Source organism: Zalophus californianus, chromosome X (assembly GCF_009762305.2).
Source record: "Zalophus californianus isolate mZalCal1 chromosome X, mZalCal1.pri.v2, whole genome shotgun sequence".
In the NCBI taxonomy this organism is placed as follows: domain Eukaryota; kingdom Metazoa; phylum Chordata; class Mammalia; order Carnivora; family Otariidae; genus Zalophus; species Zalophus californianus.
The window spans coordinates 116,811,916-116,838,935 of NC_045612.1; the positions used below are offsets into that span (position 1 = coordinate 116,811,916).

The following is a 27,020-nucleotide window of genomic DNA, read 5'->3' on the forward strand; positions in this document are numbered from 1 at the left end:
TCTGCCAGCACTGTGATCTGCACACATTCCACAAATATTTGTTCAGTCGAACATGAGCTGCAATAGTGGGGAAGTTGATGTGTGTTGGGACCAGCTAAATGTGAGGGTGTTCATTGCTGAAAATGCTGTGTTAAAACTGGTTCTACCACTGATACTCTTTTATATGATGGACTTCAGTGATGGGGGAACACTTGTTTCCACTTGCTTCCATGTTGATTAAACTTCCATTGAGTTACCACTCTTTGCTGTACCCTGATTCCTCATTCACTTTCTGCCTCCCTCCAGGGAAAGGGGAGTGAGTTATTAAGAGGTGAGTTTGAGAAAAAGAACCTGGCATGTACGCTGGGCTCAGAGAGGCCTATGGTTGTCCCTGACTAGGGGAATGGGACATGTAATGTAGGAAATCAGGTGTTTGCAAGTTCATTATTGCTGTGGACCCAAGTCACTTCTCCAAATAGCTTTATCAGGCATAGAAGCAATTATTTTTATTGTTCTCGATTTCTTTATCTAGCTCTCTGTTCCTAACACAGGTAGAGAAGAGAGGGCTCTTATTTAATGGGCATCCCCAGCACTCCAGAACAATACTATAGTCCTGCTTCAGTGTACCTCAGTTTGCTTTTTCCATCCATAGATTATATTGATTCATTTTAAACCATTACAGAAAAACATAAAAATTTCAAAGGATGTTTTATTTTCTTCTGGCACTTTCTCTACTCACTAGTCATCTCAAACATTTTTGTTCCTAGTTTAGAATGTAGGCAAGGAATTTATATCTTTAATTAAAGGTACGTGAACATCTTCAGCCAAAGATATATATGACTAAAGCTATCTCTGATAAATCAATTACAGATAAAGTAGTAATTATGACTTCCATCTGCATTTTCTGGCAGACAGCAGTCATAAGTACCATTAATTCTCCAAGTGAAGGTGATTCACTCCTGCAGGAGTGACTCATTTCTGCATGAGGCAGAAACCAGAGTGAATGGCTTACCTCCTTTTCTCTTGGGAATCTTGTACTGCTAAGTGCAAAATGCCATGGGAACTGTTGAGCTGCTATTTCAAATTCACAACTTTTAAACATAAAAGATAGTATAAAAACATTACAGTTTTCTAGTTTTGCCAGAAAAACAATTTGAATCTAAATAAGCCTCTATATCTATGTAGCAGTTTTCAGAAAACGTAGGGATAAAAGAATCTGCTAAATGATGAAGATGCAGTCAAATCCCAAATTGGAAAATTCTACAGGAATGACTCCATTTTTTTCCCAACAAATACATGGCATAGAAAAGGAGAAAAAAAATTTTTTAAAAAGGAAGGAGAATGGTTATAGACCTACTGGGATGTGTAATACATATTAAGTGCAATTTTGGATTTTGATTCAAAACAAACAACCATAAAAAGTTGTTTTTGAGACTATCAAGGAAAATCGAATATAGATTTAGTACTGGTGATATTAAGAAATTATTTTTAATATACTAGGTATTGTGGTTCTGTGTTTTTAAAAAGACTTTATTTATTAAAAACACCCTAAAATATTTACCATGAATATATTTACACTGAATTAATATAATGTCTAGGAATTGCTTTTAAATATTCAGGTACATTCATATATCACTTGTGTAATTAAAAAATAAGTAAAAATGCACTGCAAATAATTTTCTGTTATTGAATATTCATAAAATATCAAAAGTAATTAAAGAAATCCCATTTACTAAGTTCCTGCTTTGTGCCAAGCAGAGGATAGCATCTGCATTATCTCATTTATGTCCAGACGACAGATGGGTGCTATTATCCTCATTCTACAGGTGACAAACTGAAGCTTACTTTCAGAAGTGGTAGAGTCGGGGCGCCTGGGTGGCTCGGTCGTTAAGCGTCTGCCTTCGGCTCAGGTCATGATCCCAGGGTCCTGGGATCAAGCCCCACATCGGGCTTCCGCCTCTGTGGGGAAGCCTGCTTCTCCCTCTCCCACTCCCCCTGCTTGTGTTCCCTCTCTCGTTGTGCCTCTCTCTGTTAAATAAATAAATAAAATCTTAAAAAAAAAAAAAGTGGTGGAGTCAGCATTCGATTGAGGACCAACTCCTTTCAGGATAAAAGCTCTGGGGAAATCCTTCTTAGAAGCAGAGAAACAGACCAGAAGTTTCCCAAATGTGTATGGAACACACCAAATGGTCCCTGGAAGTCTAATGGTTCTATAGAGCATGGGACATGTCAGTCTATTTCTTCTTCTGGTTTAGATAGCTCTCCCTAGAGCTCCCAATGCAGGGAGACACCTCTGGTGGGGGCGGTGGGGGGAGTTGTTTGTTTGTTTGTTTTGGGGGGGGAGTTCTTATTTAGGAGTGATGGCTAGTTGGACTGGGGTGGATACTTAATCTAAACCAGCCAGTGAACTGCCTGACCAACTACTAAATAGTAGAGCCTCTCTTTCTCTTAAGCATTTAAACTGAAAAAATGAGAGGATGTAGTTAGTCAATAACAGATGCTGGAAGTAAAAGATTTTGATGTCAAGAAAGGGATTGGGGGGGGCGCCTGGGTGGCTCAGTCATTAAGCGTCTGCCTTTGGCTCAGGTCATGATCCCGGGGTCCTGGATCGAGCCCCACATTGGGCTCCCTGCTCAGCGGGAAGCCTGCTTCTCCCTCTCCCTCACTTGTGTTCCCTCGCTCGCTGTGTCTCTCTCTGTCAAATAAATAAAATCTTTAAAAAAAATGGGATTGGCATATTTTAACCATGTGCAAGATAAATAAGCAGAGGAGGTAGACTGAGAGAAAGAGAAAGAATAAGGCAGACATAAAGGAAGCTGATGGGGCGCCTGAGTGGCTCAGTCGGTTAAGCGTCCAACTCTTGATTTCAGCTCAGGTCACGATCTCAGAGTTGTGAGATTGAGCCCCGAGTCAGGCTCCTCACTGAGTGTGGAATCTGCTTAAGATTCTCTCTCTCCCAAGGGGCGCCTGGGTGGCATAGTCAGTTGAGCATCTGACTCTTGGTTTCGGCTCAGGTCGTGATCTCAGGGTTGTGAGATTGAGTCCTGTGTTGGGCTCTGTGCTCAGCATGTAGTCTGCTTGAGACTCTCTCTCTCCCTCTGCCCCTCCCCCCCCCCAAGAAAAGGGAAAAGAAAAAAAAAAAAAAAAAGCTGAGATGATGTGGCCCTAAGTCAAATGGAGGGTCCTTTGTTCCTGGCCCATGAACTGCTTTTGAATGTACAAGAGGTCTCCTGTTAGTCTTACAATTCTCCTATTTCCTTTTCACTTGAGTTAGTTTGAGTGGCTTCTGTTCTTTGTCAGCAAAAGAGCCTTATCTAGAACAGTTAGACATGATGGACATTTAAAGTTATCATCAGATGTTTCCAGCATCATTTTTCATACATCATCCCCTACTTGCTGCCCTGTGAAAGAATGAATGATCAATTTTAATTGTACCCAAGAGATAAACTAGTCTATGGTCTGTTCCTAAATTCTCCATTACTTTCCTGCCTTCCTCCTTTCTTTCTGCCCAGTCCCAGTCTCCATTCATCTGAATCCTATCCTTCCAAATTCCAGTTGATAAGCACCATATTGATGAAGCTTTTGCTGCTCAATCTAGGCCTCCATAATTCCTGTTCTTTCTCCTAAACTGTCTAATTTTATGATAGGATTATCAATGTTTTTTCATTTTATATTTACTATGCACCATCTTGAATTGTTTGCTAGCTTTCCATGGGTATGTCTTTTCTACCTATTTATTAGAATAAATGTCCCGAGCTTAGAAGCTTACATCTGTTCCTCTTCTCTTCTTTCTGTATCACTAAAAATGCTCCAGGTCCCTTGTTCTGCATACCACTTACTTCAAAGTAGAGGCTCAGTGCATACTTTCTAATTAATTAATAATGTGTGACTTGCAGCTGTGTCTCTTGTTCCTGACTTCTCAAAAATGAGAGTAGATACACTTTTACATATTTAGTAAGAATCATTCTTCCATAGACTGACAAATTCACTCCTCTGATACTATGGGGCTCAAGACAATTGCTTCCCACTCCTAAAAACATCTGTGCTTCATTTTTCTTATGCAAACATTGGAAAGGTGAGAAACATTCTGTGTAATAAGATTAATGTCTCAAAGAGATTTTTTGGCAAGTAGCAGTACCGGACTCCCACACCCAGGGTTGGAAACCTTTGCCCACAGAAGAGTATGTCTTTTATTCAAATATGGGCAGTGTATTTATTTTTAAGAACGCAGCATTTCAGCCTTCATTTGTCCATAATTACCTACTGAAGTCTGTAGGAATTGTTGAACAACAATATTTTAAAATCTCCTGATGCATACTACCGAGAGTGGACTGAGGTGAAGAGAAAACTTAAAGGAATTAAATGGTCTCTAGGTAATTGGCACATTGCCAGCATTTAAATTAGAATCCTAACACCTAATCAGATTTGACAAGGCTATTAAACATCAGCTTTATTTTCTCCTGAGAATAACACCAGGAACTTTTCTGAAGAAATGTGAGGCGATTATTAGCTGACTTGTAAAATGACTATAATCCAGAGCAATGGCATCTTATCTCCCTTTGAGCTATTACTCTGCCAATGGAGAACTTGCTGGTCCTTGGTGCGCATCCAACCATTATCTTTAAGTATGTAACAGATTACAGTTCTCCTTTTCTGTTCTCTCCAGGCTGAATAACTCCAATGCTCTTTTTCACTCCTTGATATACTCTGGTTTTCTCTGGCCTCTAATGTGGACTTGGGAGCAGAGATCTGGTTCCTAATGGTGAATCTACCAAGTAGACTTATGGTCTTGGACAAATCATGGACTCTGCACTTCAGTATTCTCATCCCTCCACAGGAGATAATAACTGCAGTCTTCTGTGTAATCAGTGATTCCGGCAAAAATGATAAAACCACTGAGGGAGAGGTTTTAGGGGAACAGGATATTCACATAGTCTCAAAGAGTCTCCCCATAGACTACTATCTAATTGCAAAGAGGAAAATGTACCTTTATGTTGGGGAGGTCCAGAAGTCACTCCTTTAACCAGGTGGTCAAATCCAGGGTGAACTTCTCTACTAGTTAGAGTAGGCACAAGGCCTATGGCCCACGATACTTTTAGGGGTTTTGAAAAGTGCCTCAATTTCTTTTAAAATGAGAAGAAAAAAATGAATATAATCCATCTTGGATTATATTTATCTTTATGCTGATATAATTATAAAATATAATTCTCAACATTTTTTTTATGGAGAAAGGGTCTCATGAAGGTAAAAGTGCCAAGGGCCCATGAAATTCATAATTTGGCCCAGATTAAATTTAACATCACCAATAATGGGACCATCTGAGATCATGTGCCTCCTGATAAAATGCAATGGGAAGAACACAACCTTGCCTATGCAGTCATCTTGCCCAAAATTTTTAACCTGAATCTGTATATGAGGAAACAATCAGACAAATCCAATTCTGGCACATTCTACAAGATAACTCGCTTAGATTCATCAAAACAGTCAACATCGTTTTTTTAGAAGAATATAGGGGAGCTACTGTTAACACCTTAAAGGAGATAAAAGAGATATAACAACCCTTTTCACAATATGTACATACAGAAAATCATTATGTTATGCATCTTAAACTTATACAATGTTATGTCACTTGTATCTCAATAGGACTGGGAAAAAGAGAAATATAACAACCAAATGCAATGCATATGCCTTAATTTGATCCTGGATTTTTTTTTTCTAAAGTAATGAATTACCTTTTTTTTTTTTTGAAAATGGGGGAAATGTGATTACATATCAGATGGTATTAAGGAATTATTGTTAATTTCATTAGGTGTGATAATGGTATTGGGGTTCTACAGAAGAGTGTCCATGTTCTTAGGGCATACACACTGAAATACTCAGGATATTTGCACCTTACTTTGCAGAGTTCAACAAAATAAAACAAAACAAGCAAACAAATGTGTGTGTACACCCACCCGCCCACCCACCCACACACGCACTGTAGAGCAAGAACAAAGTCTAGGAAATGTTCATTGTTGAGTGTGGGTGGGTATTATACAGAAGTTCACAAGCAAGGGAGAGAACATGCTAAAATATAGAATTTTCAAAAGATAAACTAAAAAAAGAGATAAACTAACAGTAAAATAACAAATTCAAAATAATGTGTTAGGGGCACCTGGTTGGCTCAGCTCAGGTCTTGATCTCAGGGTTGCAAGTTCAAGCCCCACACTGGGCTCCATGCTGGGCGTGGAGCCTACTTATATAAAAAAAAAATAATAATGTGTTATATAGTTTATTCTCTTTTATTAACTGTCAACCTGTTTGTCATCAGAAAAACTTTATTGTAATTCTAATGTGATTGAATGTGTCTTATCTGATTAGTGCCTGTACCAGGAATGAGGGAACTGTCTTCTTTGTTATATTCATATTGTTCTCTTGGGCTTGCAATTTTAGTATCATTGACAATCTGTGGGGTTTTGTTTTGCAGGAATATTTTAAAGCCACATATCCATTTGAAGCCTCTCCAAAACCTGAAGGTGCAGGGAAGAATGAGGTGCCATGGTTGAGCCTTCTGTATGTCGGGCCCTTGTAGTCCTGCCGCCTGAGCTGCACATGATAAGGGATCATCTGATGTGGACTCAGGTAGAGAGTGAGCCTCAGTTCAAACCACTATATATTACTAACGTTTAATTCATCTTTATTTTTAAATAAAAATCAATATAAATAGAAGTTTTGACACTTTCCTCCCTTACCTGTTAGATCAGGTTGCACCTCTCCTGGCGGGCATGAACCCCACTTTGCAGTCCTCACAGATGGAGATTTCCCTTATAAATGTCAGTGTCTCTTACAAAAGGGTAACTTTGATTAGGATTTTCGGAGCCTGTCCTATGTCTGCTGTTTCTTAAAAAATAATCAGCCTAAAGTCATCCTTATGCCAGAGGCACATGTTGGGGTGGCAAAATCTGCCCCATTTTGCTGGTATTGAAATTAAGGGAGAAACACAAAAAATTTATTAGAATGTCTGTTCCCCACCTGCTCTATCCATGATGAAAACACAGTGGTTCTAAGCAGACACAAAATTCCTTCCTTCCTTGAGTCTGTTATACTGAATCTCCTGCATCTTTCACTGCCATATACACACCCTGAAGTTCCCTGTGGCCTGGGCCTAGAGGGAGGTCTGAGCTCTTTAGTAAAGTCAGAGGCTGCAGGGCAAGAGGCCATCTGAATGAGACATTGGGAGCCAAGCTGAAAATGGCGTCAGGGAAGGTCTAAAATCCAGAGGCTGGCACAGGGCTAGAGAAAGGGGTGCTGACCTGAAGAAGGTTCAGAAGTGTAGGTACTGTTTCTAGGCTACGAGGGATGCAGAGGCTGAGGTATAAAATGGAAAGAGAGTGCAAACAATTGTTGGACATCTCATGGTGCCCTGGTGGAAAGAGTTGGGCAAATATTGATGCTTGGGCCCCAAACGGGTTTCAGCAGGATGACCTAATTCCAAAGCTCAGTGCTAGTCCTGTAAAGGAATTTGTCAGAAGGGGTATAAGCAGGATGAAATATTACAGTTGCCGGTGGGTATGTCTCCAATGACAAAGGAGAGCAGTCACCCGGTTCCATTTCAGTCGTCGCGCACATATCCTGCCACAAGCTGTTCGTAGGCCATTCCTCAAAAAATGTTATGGAGGGAAGAACATATATTTATAACTTGTTAGACTGTTTCAGCAATTTATGAGCCCAAAAGTTTGAAGCACGTTTATAAATCCCACTTGCGAGTTGTAGTTAGACATGGCCTGCATTTGCATTTGCTCGACCGAGTAACATAGAAGATAGAGAATAGGGAAGAATCACAAAGACGGAGAAAAATCACCCGTGCTCTAGGGTGGAAGGTAGAATAGACTCAGGGTAATAAATTATCTTCATGAATTGTCATTCACTGCCAAACAGACCCCGAGACAAGGATTTAGGTGCAGGTAGTTTGTTCGAGGGGGGATCCCAGGAAGCACAGGGAGGGAGTGGGGAGGTGGGACAGGGAGGGAATGGAAGCCAAGGAAGTGTGCCATTCTGGGCAACTGGAGCACATTCCAGAACTGTGCCACCAAAGCGTGAGGAGGCTGAGGTGTTTCCCGTGGACTGCCATCCCTCTTTGGTTGAGAGTGGTCCTCCACTGTTAATTCTGGAGCACTCCCACCTGCCTCAAACCTTCCCATGGCCAGGTATCGCTCTCGGTCAGAAAAAAGCAGCAAGCCCAGGTCTGTAAGGGACCTCTAGGGAGTGTGAGGGATATGGGTGGGCCACCAATAGCAACCACTATGTAAATTCTTCTCCCGGTCCCATCAGTTTATCAAACACATGCAGAAAATGAAATATCAGAGACAATGTTAGTTTTTGAATATATTTCGAATTATTGGGGATTAAAATAGAATTTCTAAATTATCTCAATCAAATTATCTTTTTTTTCTCAAAATAGGAATTATTAAAGCTCAAAAATACCATCATGGCATATGAGTCACTGTATCTAATTACAAAAATTTAACAGCACTATATTTAAATAACCTTTTATGAGAGGCTTCATACAGGGGGAAATGTTGACCCAACTTTGTAGCTTATTGGGTCCCCTGGCCCAGAAGGTTGATCCCGGCAGTGTTAGCGTGGTGAAGGAGCCCAAGACAGTGAGAGGGAAGGACTGAAGGGAGACCGGGAGCCCTGTGTGCTACACCCACTTCCATAATTTGCTCTTTTTACAAAAGCATGCTGTCCCTGTTTCCTTTTATTTTATTTTATACTATTTATTCAACAAAAACTTATATATGAGACTATGTGCCTGGTACAGCTCCTAACACTTTTTAAGGATTAACTTTTTGAATCCCTGATAATGATGCAAGGAAGTAGGTACTACTGTGATCATCCTCTTCTTACAGATGAAGAATCTGAGGCACAAGGAGGTGAACCAGGTCACCCGAGCTCACACAGCCAGCAAGTGGCAGAGCTCGGAGTTGAACAGAGGTCCTGGGTCCAGATCTTAAACCATGAGACTTTCAGATCTCCATTTCCTTCATCTGTGAAATGAAACTAATGATATCAACCTTACTTGCTATAAGGAGGTGCTAAATGAGGTGTTTCAAAAGCACTTTGAGAACTAGGAAGCACGATTTAAATAAAAGGCTATTGCAGTCCATGAAAAGAAATGATTGTCCCCTGAACAACACCTGGTTGAGATTTCAACATCCTCTCAGCTCCCTTATGAACATAAATAACACTCATGCTAATAACAAACACTCTTTTGACTAGGCATTCTATCATTTTATAAAGAAGTCAATACATTGTCTCATTTCATTGTTACAAAAATTATAGTAGTCCTATGACATATTAAAAGTAAATACCCTTATCTCCATTTTATAGATCGAAAACTGAGACCTATAGAGTGGTTTGCCCAAAGTCACACAGTTGACAATGAGAAGAACCAGGGCTCAAACTCAGACATCATTTCAAATTCAGTGCTTTTGAATTTGTCCTCACTATGAGTAGTGCTCCACTAAATGTGACCTCCAAAAATTAACAATAAAAGAAAGAGGCAAAGAGAAGACAGTACAGTGAAAGAAAGAAAGGACAGTTACTGTTTAATAGGTAGGGAGTTTCAGGTTGGGAAGATGAAAACAGTTCTGGGGGCGGATGGTGGTGATGGTTGTACAACCATGTGAATGTACCATAGAATGCCATAGAACTGAGTGCTTCAAAATGATTAAAATAGTCAATTTTATGTTATGTATGTTTCACCACAATACACTTAGGAAAAAAGGAAGGATGGGGGGGAGGGAAGAAAAGTTTATAAGTTTGTCACCAGGCAACTTTGAGGGCATCTTAATTAAGAACCAACTGAAAAAGTTTGCTTTGAGTCAGCTAAAGCTATCATCAAGGAAGGTGGTCTAGACAGTGCATTTGAATGACTTTTTTCAGTTAAAAATTTTAGAATAAAAGTGCTAACAGCCTTTTCCCAAGACATTTCCCATGGCCCAAACACTTCCTATTTCTCTAACCATTTCAAGCCCAGACGAATCCCTGGAGGTACAGAGGAAATGATTCTCCCTGCGCACAGTTCCCCTTTTTTTGCAATTTTAAAGGACCTGGCTTACATGAGAAGAACTTACAGGAGGCCAGCACAGTGCATGATGGTGAAACCATCTGGAGGACGTTGTGTCACATCTTCACTTCTCCCGTGAGCAACGGGAAGCCTCCGCCCCCAGCCCCCCTATGCCCACCACCCATGTGAGCTGGAATCTGGGTAAGCCTGGGAGTTAAAACGCTCTCCTTTTCTTCATTTAAACAACTGTTAGTATCACAGTGGACCCAGGGCACACTGGAAAAGACACATATCTTAAAGACGTTGGGGTTCGACTCTCAATTTTTTTATTCGAAAGCAAATGTGCATGACATGACAGTACCCCATACTTTAAAGCACCACACAGGTGTCTTGATTTGTATTGTATTGTTTTTATTATATCCCCTAGGAAGTCCGTCCTGGCTAACTGGACAGGGGTCATGGATTCCCCAAGGTTCTACTTTGATATTATAATAGTGATGTAACGGGACGGATGGTAGCTGCACTGGTGATGAACTTCAAACCACTAAGCTGTACACCTGAAACTAATGTAATATTGTGTCAACTGTACGCAGCAAAGATATAGTGAAGACTCACTACTAAATGCCTGCGTCAGCAGGCATGCCCACACTTTTATATCAGGCACAGCAAACTAAGGATCTACTGGTCAAATCTGACCCTCTGCCTGTTTCCATATGGCCCATGAGCTAAGAATAGTTTTTGCATTTTAGAGTTTGTTTTTTTTTAAGATTTTATTTATTCATTTGACACACAGAGATACAGAGAGAGAGAGAGAGAGCATGAGCGGGGGGAGAGGCAGAGGGAGAGGGAGAAGCAGACTCCCTGCTGAGCCAGGAGCCCAGTGTGGGGCTCGATCCCAGGACCCTGGGATCACGACCTGAGCCGAAGGCAGACATTTAACCATCTGAGCCACCCAGGCGCCCCTAGTTTTTGCATTTTAAATGGTTGGAGAAAACAGTCAAAAGAAGAATCACATTCTGTGACATGTGAAAAGTACATGAAATTCAGATTTCAGGGTCAGTAAATAAGGTTTCACTGCAACAGAGCTATGCCCATTTTCTTCCATGATATCTATGGCTGCTTTCATGCCATAATGGTAGTGTTGAGGGGTTGCAACAGAGACCTTACGGCCCACAAAGCTGAGAATATTTATTATAGGGCCCTTGAAAAAAATGTTTACTGGCCCCCAGCCTAAGTGCACTGAATGTGTGAACATGGCTAGCATTTCTGTTGTTCTCGGCCTGTTCATACCAAAATTGTTGGTTCCTTCTTTAATGGAGGAGAGAGTCTGTCTTCCATTTTACACAGAGCTCTGCCTGTTAGGCTTAGTAATTTGTGATAATGAAGACAATAGGCCACTGAGCTTTGCTGTTGGTCTTCCAGTGCGAAACACTCATTGTCCAGGATGCTTAGTCAATTTATCGGCACAGGTAAGGACTAATTTAGTATCTCAGGCTCTGCTTGGCATTATGGATATAAAAGTCCCTGACCACGAAGGACTTAAAAATCTGGTTGGGGAAGCAAGCTAGGCCCAGGTAAGGCCCTGAAAGAACAACAGAATGATGCTTAACATATTACATTCCCCTTTGTGAGGCGCTCTTAGAACAGACGGTGCTGGGTCAGTCTATGAGGTGCTTTTACCATGGTGCAGACATATGAGTACATGTTTAATGCTAAACCTGTTTCCTATATAATTATGGAATATACAGCTTGGGAGTCATCAAGGCCCATTCCCTTCACATTACAGAAGAGGAAAGTAGTGGCCAGAGGTCCCACAGTTGGTTAGCTGAGAACCAAGACTAGAACCTAGGTCTCTGGGTCCCCTAGATAGTTATATTTGACTATAGCTCTTCAGTCTCAGGCCTTTTTAAAGCACCAGTAAAGAATACTTCAAACTAAATATTTACTATACTGATCTTCATCCCGTAGTGCATATTTCCCTCAAACCATCATTTTAACCTTCAGTTTCACCTCTGCTGACAACCTAGGAAAGAAAAGATGCCAAATTCTGATTTTTCTGTTCTTCTGTGGTGTTTCCGATCATTCAAAGTAGAAGGGGAGGGGCGCCTGGGTGGCTCAGTCAGTTGAGCGTCCTACTCGTGATTTTGGCTCAGGTCATGATCTCAGGGTCATGAGATCGAGTCCCACGTCGGGCTCCGTGCTCAGTGGGGAGGCTGCTTCTCTCCCTCTCCCTCTGCCTCTCTCCCCACTCGTGCACACGTGCACATGCATGTGCGCTGTCTCTCCAATAAATAAATCAATCTTTATTTTTATTTATTTTTTTTAAATGTCATCTCTGATGGCTTTTTTTTTTTAAGATTTTATTTGACAGAGAGAGACACAGCGAGAGAGGGAACACAAGCAGGGGGAGCGGGAGAGGGAGAAGCAGGCTTCCCGTGGAGCAGGGAGCCCGATGTGGGCCTCGATCCCAATACCCTGGGATCATGCCCTGAGCCAACGGCAGAGGCTTAACAACTGAGCCACCCAGGTGACCCAATAAATAAATCTTTAAAAAAAATAAAGTAGAAGGGGAAAAGAATAGATAATAATGAAATTCTTAAAAAGTCTGTTTTGATTGCCATTTATTTAAAGAGAAATAAGCATTTCCCATATGCTCTCATGGAGAAACTACTGTAATTTTGTTTTTACATAATTTTGTATTGTTTTTTAATTGTGTTTAACGTATTTCTCAGAGGCCCAAGCCCGGTATGAAAGTGCCTGATAATAAAACAAAACAAAAGAAACAAAAAATACCACCAAAGGGAAAAAAAGAAACCTTGAAAAGCTTGAAGTTGACTTGTAGTCATTCTATTTATATGTAGACAGCATAAAGAAATAAGTGAGTCACATGGACATATTATTATTGTTACAATAAGTTCTTCTCACACTGGAAATAAATGTCTTTATGTGCTGCACTTCGCATTTTCTTCCCGCTTCTTTCCTGGGTACCTTTAGCTATTCCCACTGGCTAACTGGTCTGAGTACAATACAAAAAAAGAAAAGTAATAAAGAAGTGAAGTTTAAAGAAATGTACCTCAGGAACATTTTGGCTCTTTCCTTCCTGTGGAATTTCAGCTGTTCTCAACTCCTGCATAACTAAATGTTGGCTCCAGCTCTTACTTACTGGGGCTAAGAGCCCTGGCTTAGCTGAAAGATCCCAGAGGCTTTGATGTACCTACAGTACTTGGCAGTGTCCACTGCTGCAGGCCTCAGCTGAGACTCCTGACTTACTCACTTCTCTGAATCTAACCTGCGGAGATAATGTGAGGCTGTGCATGCTGATCCCACAGGTCCGATGAGGGAGTTCTGTTTTCCACTTCTGATAACGGCAAACCAGCTTGTTGCTGAGTAACTCCCCTAAAATGAAAAGTTAGAAAATCTCTTGGAAAGCGTCAGAGAAATACCAAGGCAGTGAGGATCTGAGGAGCCAAAATCCTGGAGAGAAGGAAGCATAAGGAGATGAAGCTGTCATTCAGTACCATTTTCACCTTACGGCACTTACCAAGTTTCAAACAGCAACAGAGAAATAAAGCTGAGCAGAGCTTCTAGCAGTTTTAGGAGGAGGGAGGACAATAAATGGAGTTCAAGGCCCACCAAGGAGAGGAGGCCAGGTAAACACCCCAGGCTTTCAGTTTGGATTCCCAAAAGGGGGACACCCTAGCAGCAGGGGTGAACTAATTCTTGGAAAGACCCAATCCCAGCCTCCAATCTGCTCAGTCCCTGATCGGGTCAGATATACTGCCACCTCCTAATTATCTGCAAGAAGCAAAAGTGAATCTTTTCTGGAAGATAATAACATGCAGAACCTCGAATTATTTACAGTTCTTCATATACAAAATTGGGTAGTCAAACAAAATTGCCTCATATACCAAACAAAATGGCCAAAAAACAAGAGAGAAAATCTATAATAGAAACCGGCTTAGAGAGGTTCCACATGTTAGAGTTACCAGAGAGGGATTTTAAAATATATTGGGACTAATTCAAGAACTTAGATGACAAGATGGAACCAGATGGAAAGACTAGACACAGCTAAAGAGAGGATTAATGAGCTGAAAATGGCTAGAGTGAAGTACAGTGAGAAAAGAAGAATGGAAAACACAGTAAAGGGAGTAAGAAATTTATGGGACATGGTGAAATGAGATTGTGTTTAAAACAGTTCCTAGTAACAGAGGCCTGACCCTAGGATGACATTTTCTGCCTCAGTAAAAACAAAAACAAGCAAAGGAGGAAGAAAACTCGAAAAGCTTAAAGTTAACCTGTAGTATTCTGTTGATATGTAGACAGCATAAAAAAAGAGAATGGGACAGAAGCAATATTTGAAGTTGTAATGGTTGAGAACTTGAGAAAACTGGCTAAAATCTTCAAACCACAGATTTAAGAAAAGCTATGAATCCAAGCAGGAAAAAGACAAAGAAAACCACAGCTAAGTGCATCATAGTAATGCTGCTGAAAACCAAAGATAAAGAAAAAAATCTTAAAATCATTCAAAGAGCAACAAATCAATAATTTTAAAGAAGCACCAACATAACTGACATCTGTCATCATGGCGGAAGTCCAAGTACAATAAATGGCAATGTCAAAGTGTGAAAGATCAGAACTGCTGGCCTAGAATTCTATGCCCAGTGAAAATCTCCTCCCCAAATGACATTAAATAAAGGCATTTTCATACACACCAAACCAGAAAATGTATCCCCATTATATTTACACTCAGGGAAACACTGAAGGGCATTCTTTGGGCAGAAGCAAAATGATCTCAGGTAAAGTCAGAGTTGTAGGAAGAAATAGAGAACAACAGAAAAGGTAAATATGGGAATAAATTTAAATCTGAAGGTAAATATGTGAGTAAATGTAAAGTATGTAAAAACAATAAACATAATGAGTTGTGGGTTTTAAAATACAAAGAGAATTAAAATATAAAATAACAATAGCTTCCCCCCCCCCCCCCCACAAAAGGCAGGAGTGTATTAAAATAAAGTGTCTTTGCATTGCAATCCTTGAATTGTCCTGGAAGTGGGAAAGTACTAATTTATAGCAAACTCTAATAAGTCAAGGATACGTGTTGTAAACTCTAGGGTAGCCCCTGAAAGAATACTAAGAAGAGCTTATATAATTAAACTCATGCGGAGGGGTAGAATAATTAAAATATTTCACTAATTTAAAAGAAGGCAAGAAGAAAGGGAGAAAGGATAATGAGACTGGTGAGACCAGTAAGAATCAAATAATAACGTGGTAGATTTAAATCCAAATATATCAGCAAAGTCAAATTTATCAGAGTGTCTATGTTTATAGGACAGAAACCTGTAGCCAAATTACAAACAGCAAAGACATTTGTGTAAAGTGGCTCATGTAATTACACATACCCACAAAATACTAACATTGATGAGGAAAACTTAAAACTCATAATGCCAAGACATCCATGGCAAACAAGTTAATGGACGTCAATTAAACAAGTATTTAAGATTACTCAAGGCACAAAACTTTAAATACTGTGAAATTGTACAGCCCATATAGGAAAGAAATTTGATAGTGGCTTTCTCAAATAATCTTAAACACTATACAGTCATCCTAAACATATATGACATAACCAGTAATGACTTACGGAGCTGAAAGAAACTTTTCTAACCAATCCTTAATAATAAGCCCATTTTAATCAACCATGCCACGAGTCTGACTCGTCTTTCTAATTTCTCTATAGAAAAGGATATCACCAAACCATTGTCATTTTAAGAGGAGACAAATGAGGATGAAGCCAAAATATTTAAGAAAACAAGTGTGATGGACATGTGTCAGGCAATTAATTAATAGATACTATGTTATTTTTCTGGATTTTGTGATGTTTGTAGAATTTATCAACTTATTTAAATTTCTAACATTGTGATTTCTAAATCTAATATTTTTCTAAATCTTTTAAAACAACCACATTTCTACCTAACTTTGCATTCATAATTTTACTTGTTTTTTCTTAAAAAGCATCCTCCAGGACGCCTGGGTGGCTCAGTCATTAAGCCTCTGCCTTTGGCTCAGGCACGATCCCAGGGTCCTCTATAGAGGACTATAGAGCCCTGCATCGGGCTCCCTCTCATCGGGGAGTCTGCTTCTCCCTCTGTCCCTCCCCCCTGCTTGTGCTCTCTCTCTCTTTCATGCCCTCTCTCTCTCTCACACACACAAAAATAAATAAAATCTTAAAAAAAAAAAGCATCCTCCAAATAGTTCCCATAAAACCTGCATAAGGTCTTTTCATCTAGAGTTGGGATGACTGTTCTACTGCAGTCATTCTGTTAACCATCAAAAGAGATGAACATGATTCACAAACCATAATCCAGCCTTCCAGGTTCTCTCAGTAGGACCTACCAGAATTCATTCATTTCTTTACTCCTTCCTTCATGTTTCCATCCACCCATGTATTCAATAAACACTTATCAAGCCTCTACTACAGGTTAGGGATGGTTTTAGTATCAGAGAATATGCTACTGAATGAGATAGCCTCCCATTTTGGGGGGGGTTGTATTTCTAGTGGTAGAAGACAGATAATAAACAAGTAAGCAAATAAATGAACAAAATAATTCTCAAGAAAATAATACTGGATGATATTTACCTAAGAAAAATGAAGACATTCATCCATACAAAACCCTATGTGAATGTTGATGACAACTTTATTCATAACCACCCAAACCAAAAACAACCCTAATGCCCACTGACTGAAGAAGGGATAAACCAACTGGTATACCCGTGCAGTGGAACACTACTCAGCAATAAAAAGGAATGGGCTCCTGATACATGCAACAACATGAATTTGAAAGAAGCCAGACTTAACCAACTGTACACTGTATAATGTCATTCATATGCTATTTTGGAAGAGATCAGTGGTTTTCAGGAGCTGAGGGTGGAGGAATCAGATAGACTACACAAGGACATGATAGTATCTGGGGTGATGGATGTTCTACATCTAGACTATAGTGGTGGTGGTTACATACTGTATAAGTTTGTCAAAATTCAGAGAAATGTACACCTAAAAGTTTACTATATGTAAGTTACACCTCAGTCTACCTGAAAAAAGAAACTGGTTGATGGAATAGTGTTGGTCATTCCTTTAGACTGAGTGGCCAATGAAGACCTCCATAGAAAGTGATATTTATTTACTTTTTAGAGGGGGCAGAGGTGCAGGGGGAGAGGGAGAGAGTGAATCGCAAGCAGGCTCCACGCCCAGCACAGAGCCCAATGCGGGGCTCTATCTCACGACCCTGAGATCATGATCTGAGCCAAAATCAAGAGTTGGATGCCTAACTGACAGAGCCACCCAGGTGCCCCTAAAGAAAGTGATATTTAATGTGTAAAACGAATCAGCAGCCTCTTAGAGGTTCCTAGGCAAATCAAATCATTTCAAGTAGCAGCAAATATCAGATACTGATGAGCAGAATTTCAAAGATGACTGTAAGAAACAAAATCCCTTGTTCCATTACTGGGAGGTAGAAAGAGAGGAATGGAGAATTTTTTTTTTCTGCAAAACATGCGTTTTAATTAAGAGAAAATTTATGCAAGCCCTACACACCAGGAGGATTTACAAGTGCAAAAATGCTAATTTAGTCTATTTTTCAAAGGATGTTATTGACAAGCACAGTTCAAAAAACCTCACCAGGAAGCCCTTTCAGGCTATGCAGTATGTTTCATGATCAAGTTTGTGCTTTTTTTTCTTTTTGCCTCCATGCATATTAGGTTGCCAGAAATGATAATTAATCACACAAAAGTCTAACACTTTCAAAGATAATATGTTAGAGACAAGGTCAAAATCCTTTTCTGCCCTTCTGTCTACAGCGCTCCAGTTGAAAGAGCCTTGCTGGGAAACCCCACTTCCGTTGCCCCTGCCCTCTGGGCACTGCAGAGTCTGCCCGCAGCTGTGGCAGATCCATCACCCTGGGGAAACACGAGTTGAGTTTCCTTCCAGAGAGGCAGTACGCTTCAGAAAAATCAGACTATAGAGAAGTTATGAACTGGTGACTCATGTAAGCCCCTCCAACAGAGGGACTTTCTGGAAAAGATGCTTTGCAAGAAATTAAATTGTCTTGTCTTGTGTGAAAGGGCCAATGTCCTTGAAGTCAGTAAAGCTGGGCCTCTAGAACATTAGAGGAGCCTCTGGCATCACTGGGGTGATCCCCTTAGAAGGGCACCATCTTGCAGTTACTCAGGTTATCCTCCCTCAGAACAGTAGGGTCTGGGATCAGTAGCTCCCACTGTCCAGGGAAGGGAAATGGAATCAGACTCTGTGTTTTGATGGTGTCTGAAGAAAAGTTTCCAGTTCCCCTGAAGGAACTAGGACTTAAAATGAGGAGAGCAGTATTATAGTATGACTGCACTTTGAATCTGCTGTGACAAGGCCAAATTCCATCTTTTGGTCTCTGTCAAACAAGGGTTTGAACTTTAAGATGACTTCTACTTGTCACTGCTCAAACGTCAACCAAGCTGTGGTTATTGTCCTCTTACTAGATGTACGGTGGGCCCAGGTGTCATAGCAGGCACAGACCCCAAGGAGCTTCCCACATGATTAAGGAAGTAGAAAACACATCTATACAAAGGACCCAGTAATAAAATGTGGGACAGATTTGGTATTCCATAGACAATACAGGCAAAAACATCTTGAGAAGGGGAAAAATTAGTGAAAGCAAAAGATCAGGGAATGCTTCATAGAGGAGAAGGGACCTGAACTGTGCCTTGAGGGATTCATGGGAATAGAACCCAGCTATTAAGGAGAGGGAAATGAAGTCAGAGAGGGGAGAAGTCAGAAGGCAATGTGGAAGTAATGAGAAGTTAGCTAGAGGGGCACCTGGGTGGCTCAGTTGGTTAAGTGTTCGACTCTTGATTTCTGCTCAGGTCATGATCTCAGGGTTATGAGATCAAGCCCAGCACAGAACCCTACTTGGGGCTCAATCCCACAACCCTGAGATCATGGGTTGTGGGATTGAGCCCTGTGTTGTCGGGCTCCATGGTGGGTGTGGAGCCTGCTTAAGATTTTCTGTCCCTCTCCCTGTGCCCCTCCCTGCCTCCCACTCTGATCCGCACGCTTGTGCTCTCTCGCTCTCTCTATTTCTCTCTCTCTAAAAAGAAAAAAAAGAGTTTAGCTACAGCTGTGTTTGTTCTGGCAAGCCTTGGGATAGGAAGATAGAAAGACAGACTGCCAGATAGAAGAGGGCCCGGCAAAAGAGAATTGAAGGATCAGAGAGAGGTTCATAACGCAAACCTGGAAAGTGAACCACACATGTATTTTTCAGAAGGTCTCAAAACCTCATCAATGGGATGCCCAAATCCCCCAAGCCCGTGACTAGTGACTGTACTGGGCTGCCTGGTTTCTTCCCTCTTCATTTTTGGTATCTTCTAATAGAAGATATTTGACAGACAGGAATAGCCCATGCAGCTAGGGGGCATTTGATATTTGCCTGTGTGAGAAATTCCTGATACTGTCAATGAGACAGACCAACTAACATGGATCTTGGAAAAGAGATTGGGACCCCAAGACACAGAGCAAACTCTCTTCTGTCCAATAGAACTCTCTGCAATGATGGCAATGTTCTGTATCTGTAATGTCCGGTAAAGTCATGTGTGGCTACTGAGCCTTTGACACGTGGCTGGTGTGACTAGGGAGCTGAACTTTTAGTTTTACTTGGTTAGTGGCTAAGATGCTGGACCATGCAGCTCGAGATGGCAGGAAAGGCCGAAACAACATTATCTCATAAATTCCTTGCAATGAACCTCTTTTCCTCCCCGGCTGCTTGAAGCTTGGCCGCCATCATGAACGACACAGTAACTATGCAGACCAGGAAGTTCATGACTAACCAACCACTTCAGCGGAAACAGACGGTCATTGATATTCTTCACCCCGGAAAGGCAACAGTACCTAAGACAGAAATTCGGGAAAAACTAGCCAAAATGTACAAGACCACACCAGATGTTATATTTGTGTTTAGATTCAGAACCCATTTTGGTGGTGGCAAGACAACCGGCTTTGGCATGATTTATGATTCCTTGGATTATGCAAAGAAAAATGAACCCAAACACAGACTTGCAAGACATGGCCTGTATGAGAAGAAAAAGACATCAAGAAAACAGCGAAAGGAACACAAGAACAGAATGAAGAAAGTCAGGGGGACTGCAAAAGCCAGTGTTGGTGCTGGCAAAAAGTGAGTTGGAGCCTGGACAACAGAAGGAATAAAGATGCTGCAGTGGCTTTATCTGTGGTGGTTGTGTAGATTTTTCATGAGAGGATCAATAAACTAAGAATGTTAATGTGAAAAAAAAATTCCTTGCAATGAATTCAAAGAATCTGTACTTCAAGAAGTTTGCCTAAATGCAACTCTTTCCTGTTTTCTTTACACATTCCAAATCACAAGGGAGGGGAAAACGTATGAACAGTTTTTTCCATGGAATCAAGGATCACAATTACAATGGAACTCCTCTATATATCTACTTTTGGGATTCATTCTGCCATCCATTCTAGCAGAAATAGCACTGAATAATAATACTGAAGCAGGCACAATATAACTTGGGTATTATATGCTGTCAACATAACATCTAGCTTTAAACATCACACTTACTGGAAAACACAAACTCTCCTTACCCTTCTCCTATTGAGGGCCTAATTTTGTTCTTAAACTCCATTTACATAATGCTGAGGACCTAGTACAGAAATGGGCATCTAGTAGGAAAGACCGGTCTGTAAGAAATATATCCATCCATCCAACCATTGTCCATCCATCTGCCCATCCACTCATCCACCCACCTATCTTTTCATTTGTCCATCCATGCACCCATCTTCATCCCCCAAATCTATTCATAGACTCAGAAAGAAAGGTTTTTCTCACATTTACTCAATGAGAGCTTCATAGAGAGGAAGAGATAAGAAGTCGGTAACTGTATGAAACATTTTAAAGAGTATGCTTTCAGATGAATTCCAAAAAAGGAAAAGAAGAATGAGAAGAAAAGTGTGGATTAATTAACCATAATTTTAATTAATCACTGTTTATTGATCACCCATTTGGTGCCAAGGAACCATGTGAGGCAGTGTGGAAGACAGAAGAATATATAAGAAATCTCTGCCCTCAGCATTCTTTTTTTTTTCTTTTAAAGATTTTCCCATCCAAGTACTAACCAGGCCCGACCCTGCTTAGCTTCCGAGATCAGACGAGATCGGGCGCGGTCAGGGTGGTATGACCGTTTTTATTTATTTGACAATGAGAGAGAGCAAGCGTGCACATAAGCAGAGGGAGAGGGAGAAGCAGGCTCTCCACTGAGCAGGGAGCCCGACGCCGAGCTCGATCCCAGGACCCTGGGATCACGACCTGAGCCGAAGGCAGACGCTTAACCAACTGAGCCACCCAGGCGCCCCTGCCCTCAGCATGCTTAATAATCTACTTGAAAAGTTAACGCAATGAATATACGAGAGGCTAAAAAAAGACAAATGAGTAAAATACTTCAAAAGAGCAAAATGAAATAAGTCACAAGATAATTCATGTCTAAGATAATAAGCTTTATGTTTAGGGGAGGGTTAGGAACTTGGGGCTAGAATGGTCCAACTTAGGGTTTTAAGGTGGAAGCTTGAACCATGTTCCAAATGATAAGCAAGATGACAGATAAAAAATTTGGAGGGACCTTAGAAATAATCTAGCTCAACTCTATTACTTTACAGATGATTCAACTAAGGTCAGAGTTAAGTGACTTGGTCCGACTTCTTTAAGTGGGCAGTAATGGCAGCAAAAAGCCTAAAATGCAGGACCGTTGATGCCCATTCCAAGCCCGTACATCACATGGGAAGCAGCGTCTTCTATGCAGGAAAGGAGAAAGTGTCTGGAGAGTTGGCAGGACACAGCATAAGCAAGGGAGCAGAGCCAGGAACTCGTCAGTGTAACCACCAGGTATGAGGACATTGGCGCGTGTGTGAGGGGAAAAGGCATGGAAGGAGGGGGAGGTCAGGGACCAAAAGCTAAGGGGCGTGAATGCAAACCTGCAATTGACCAGCTGTGTGAAACCCCGAATTCTGGTTTCTGGGACTGCCTTGAAGTCTCCCTCTGACACAGTGGCAACAGTGTAAACTTTTCCAGAAAACTGTTAATCCCTTCCTATTAACAAAGACTCAAGTTCGCCTGGGGGAAGGGAGGGCTGCAGAAGGGAGATGGGGATGAGTACCAGCATTGCTGGTGAACCTACAGGGGCAGGGATGGATGACTATCATTATGCTCTTCCCACCTCAGAAACCCTGATGCAGTAGATTTAGGGTAGGGACTAAGAAGCTGTATTGGTTTTGAGCTCCCCATTGATTTGTGATGATCATCCAGTTTGGAGGGTCTTCTGGTTCATCCTTTTACCACCCTGTCAAATACAGACTAGCGCTTTAGAAAACTCTTTGACGATATTTACTAAATATGTGTCCCCTATGATCTGGCGATTCCATCCCCAGGCTTAAACCCAAGAGAAACAAACACATATGTTCCCCAAAAGGCACAAATAAGGTTATCCAGAGTAGGTTATTATGAACCCCAAACTGGAAACAACCCAGTGTCCATCAGTATTAGAATGGATACATAAACGGGGTATATTCATACAGTGGAATACTACACAAGAATTAAAAAGAACAAACCATTGCTATGTGCACCAACATAGATGACTCTCACAGACATGATGGGCATAGGAAGTATGATGCCCTTTATACGAGATTAAAGAACTGGCAAAAATAATCTATGTTAACTGAACTCAGAATAGTGATTGCTCCTGTCTCGGGGCAGGTATTAACTGGAACGAGGCATAAAAGAAAACTCCTGGGGTGCCGGAACTATTCTATATCCACATCTGGGTGGTTTACTTATGTTATGAAGACATCAGTAAAAATCCATTGAGCTATATACACTTGTTCACTTTCCTGTATACAGATCGTACCTTGTTGAGAAAAAACAGAGAGGGTATGGGTGTGTGTATTTGCCTTGCCATCCTCATGAGGTTATTTTAAGACCCCAATAGCTTTTAAAAATGAGATAAATAGGTTAAGTGTAGTTTTGTATTATTTAACTAGCTCAGTACTTATTCTTGTCGAAATCGGTTAGATGCACTTGCTACCAGTGATTCAGGTGATCCATCATCTTTTTGAAGCCTCAGCAAAGCACAGAAAGTTAGTTAGAGGGAAGCTTATAGTAGGGGAAGAACACACAGTAACTATAAACTTGCTGAGAACACACCAGAGCTGCCAAAGGCTGCAACCCGGCTTTGGAAAGAGCCTTTCTGCCGATGGGGAATTTGGTCTGCTCTGAAACTCTGGAAAGAGCCCCCTGCAGCTTCATTTCACATCCCACATCCTCGCTTCCCTCTCTGCCCCCCACCCCGCCCCAAGAAGATGGTAAACACCCTCTACACCACTGCACCCAGCAGCCTGGGGTCCAAAATCTCATCTTCCCATCAGGAAAATTCGCCTCCATCCTGAGATGACCTCGGCATCTGTGTAATGAGCCACAGACCTTCTGCCAGCTCCAAAGTTTGCTCAGCCTGGGTCAACACGTGAGACTGCCCATGGCCACCAGTACCTGGGGGGCTGCTGTTCAGGTGAGAGCAAACTGGGGGCGAGCGGTGAGAGTGGAGAAAGCCCCTCCGGCCAGTACGGTGTGCAGACCTTGCCTCCGGGCTATTACTTTTCCATCTTTGAAAATGAACAGTGTACTTCAGGCAGCTAAGTATAAAGACATGTCTACAAATACTGATAACACTGTCTTTATTCGTCCATTACTCGACAAAGCCAGATCACTTGGGGACTGTTTGTTCCTCTATAAAATGAAAACCCACTACCACATGTATTAAAATGTGGGACGTTTTCTTCAGAGTATAAACTTTCAAGAGCTGCTTCTATGCCTTTCCTGGTACATGCTCAGATCCTCATGTGTCTTTAACAGCATAACATACAGTGGATTTTAAAATGAAAACTTAAGAGTCTCTGGTTCATTGTTCCAGTTTTTTCTTAATTTGACCATATGCTCCATGGTGTTTCGGGAGTCTATTCATTACTGTGTCCACTTTCTAGAGCTCAGAAGCATGCTAGATCTAGGCAGCAATGTGTGTGAACAGCCTGTGGATATTTCCCGACTGGTTAATTCAAGCAAGTGTTTTTTAACATAATAGATGCTTGGTAAATGTTGAAGGAATGAATATGAATCTTTAAGAGTGAATAAATGTGAATTTTTAAGCAACATGTTCACACAAGAAATGCAGTTCATAAATGTGAGTATTGCCCAGAATGAAATGTTGGACTCCCCCACCAAAACAAACAAACAAACAAAAAACCCAAAGGCACTGTATGTGGAAGTACATCAAAAAGATTAAAATTCAAAATCAAACTTGAATGGAACTTTCTCAATGGAAAAAAAAATCCAAATAATGGTTGATTTCACTGAAGGGACACTTAGAAAAACCGGCTCTCTGGTTACAGAGAGCCCAATACAAAATCAGCTGTGAGAAAAGGTAAATGGTCTAAGGAAAATAAATTTCAAAGAAATGCTGCTTATTGTCTCCTCTTGTTTATTTCTGAAAGACTATTTTGAGGAGGAAATTCAGTGGGACTTTTCTGTTCTCTGAAGCCTTTGAATCGTTTCGAAGAAACATTTGCCTGGGGTGTAAACTCTCTTAGGTGTGATTTTTTTTTTCCCCTCACCAATTAATTTTGCAGGGAGGGAGAAGTTAGGAAAAAGCAACGCTAAACTGATTTGTCTCCAGAAAATACATGTCAATCTTATGTTCAGAGATTTTTTTTCTCATTTCTTCCCTTTCGTCCCAAGACCCCCTCACTTTTCTTTCTTAAACCGATAACGTCCAATTCAAGAAGTAATCCCCAGAAGAACAACGTGCCCTGAAGGGAATTGAGTTTGACTAAAACTTCCCTTTGTGCAAACAGCTCTGCCTGCCCCAAGCTGGTGGCTCATTTCCCAAGGCACCTGCCACCCTCAGAGAGAAGGTGACTTTCCTCCAGAACTCACCTGTCCGCTGAGAGAGCCGTGAGTGTGAAGACAGACACCCCCACTGAGGTGAGCTGTATAAAGGGGATCAGTTTGCAGCCAATCCTGCCAAACAGCCATCTGTCGGCCAGGTACCTGCTGGCATCCACGGGAGCACACGTTACCAGGAGGAGCAGGTCTCCCAAGGCCAGACTGGAGATGAACAGGTTGGGCACATTTCGCATGGCCTTCACTGTACAGAAGATCTTGATCAGGGTGATGTTGCCGACAAGGCCTATCAGAATGATGACCCCATAGATGGCAGGGATGACATAGAAGATCCCTGGGTGGAACCAGTCGTCCTTCGTGGGGAGATCTGCACTGTGATTGGAGATGTTGCAGTGCAAGAAGTGGTCCACTTCCAAGTTCAAAAGCAAACAATCATTCAGAGCCATCCTCTAGGTTCTTGTCCCCCTGAAAAGGGCTCTTAGATGTTGTTGCTTAACTTTGATTTTGTAGTTGGGTGAAGATGAGGCTAAAATCTATGCTGGGCTCTTTATCTTCTTTGACAAAACTACTCTGAGTACATATACACCATGGCATTCAGAACGGCCTGGCACTATTTTGATGCTGGTGCTGCTCTGGTCCTCGCATGACCCATGTAACACATGTCTAAATTCAGTAAGTGAGCAACAAAAAGTCAGCCAGAACTAAACCCACTCTGTAGCAACTCTTTCTACCTCCACTCTAGTCTGAGTCTCCCTGGCTGCAGTTTACTAGCAACTTTTGGCCGCCTATTTTCATACGGCATTTCCTATCTTTCCTGATGTGTAGAACCTGAAGGTTTAAAGTGGGTAGAAAAACAACTGCACTGAGAAAGCCTCACATCCTATAGGCAGGATGCTGTGCGCGTCACTGACTTGAGCAGCTAACCGCCCCTCTGCGGCGCTGAGGCTCTGCGGAGGCACCGGGGCTACTTATAGACAGAGAAGGCCAGCCCCCTGCTGGCCACTTCAGTCACTGCCCAGGAGCCCGCTCTCCCCGCGCCCTCCCCGAGAAACCACCCGCAGGCTCCAGCCGGCGGACGCCCGGGCGTCTTCCGCTTCCGGATGTGGCTCCCGGGGCACTGCTAGCCCTCGGCAAAAGGCGGCGCACATCCTGCTGAGGCTCTGCCCGTGAATGCAGAAAAAAATCGCAGCCCCATTTCTCTTTTCCGGTCCTTTGAATGACATGTTCAAGGTGCTATAAAATGGGGCTGCAACGGAATTAAACGCGCACGGACGCACACGGGATGTCCATGTGCGAGCGGTCCCCCCAGCCTTCCCCGCGGCTCTTTGAACGAAAAAGAGGCATGGGCTTTGTGCCTTAAAGCTTCAGTAACTCACATCTGGGAAAAGCCGAAGCAGAACACACACACACACACACACACACACACACGCTCTTCCCCACAGATTTGCCAGGCCATCACACACACACACACACACACTCTTCCCCATAGATTTGCCAGGCCATCTCACACACACACACACACACACACACACACACTCTTCCCCATAGATTTGCCAGGCCATCACACACAAACACACACACACACGCTCTTCCCCATAGATTTGCCAGGCCACCTCACACACACACACACACACACGCTCTTCCCCATAGATTTGCCAGGCCATCTCACACACACACACACACACACACACACACACACACACACACACGCTCTTCCCCATAGATTTGCCAGGACATCACACACAAACACACACACACGCTCTTCCCCATAGATTTGCCAGGCCACCTCTCACACACACACACACACACACACACACACACACACGCTCTTCCCCATAGATTTGCCAGGCCATCTCTCTCTCTCTCTCTCTCACACACACACACACACACACGCTCTTCCCCATAGATTTGCCAGGCCATCTCTCTCTCTCTCTCACACACACACACACACACACACACACACACACACACACTTCCCCATAGATTTG

At 41.9% G+C, this 27,020-nt stretch overlaps 2 protein-coding genes across 3 annotated transcripts in view; one reads left to right on the forward strand and one right to left on the reverse strand.

The window, feature by feature from the left end:
* The window catches only part of GRPR (gastrin releasing peptide receptor), a 32,656-nt gene extending 6,634 nt beyond the window's left edge, over nucleotides 1-26,022 (reverse strand). For both annotated transcript variants that reach the window (XR_003522697.1, XM_027608920.1), the window contains exon 1: nucleotides 25,066-26,022. Coding sequence is in view for 1 of the 2 variants with exons in the window: in XM_027608920.1 (XP_027464721.1) it covers nucleotides 25,066-25,478 (413 nt within the window). In the remaining variant the exon portion in view is untranslated. The remainder of the gene's footprint in view (nucleotides 1-25,065) is intronic.
* Nucleotides 19,850-20,242, forward strand: LOC113931134 (40S ribosomal protein S24-like). The gene has a single exon (XM_035725714.1). It carries the CDS (start codon nucleotides 19,850-19,852, stop codon nucleotides 20,240-20,242), a length of 393 nt encoding a protein of 130 aa, XP_035581607.1.
* Nucleotides 26,023-27,020: the final 998 nt, after the last annotated feature.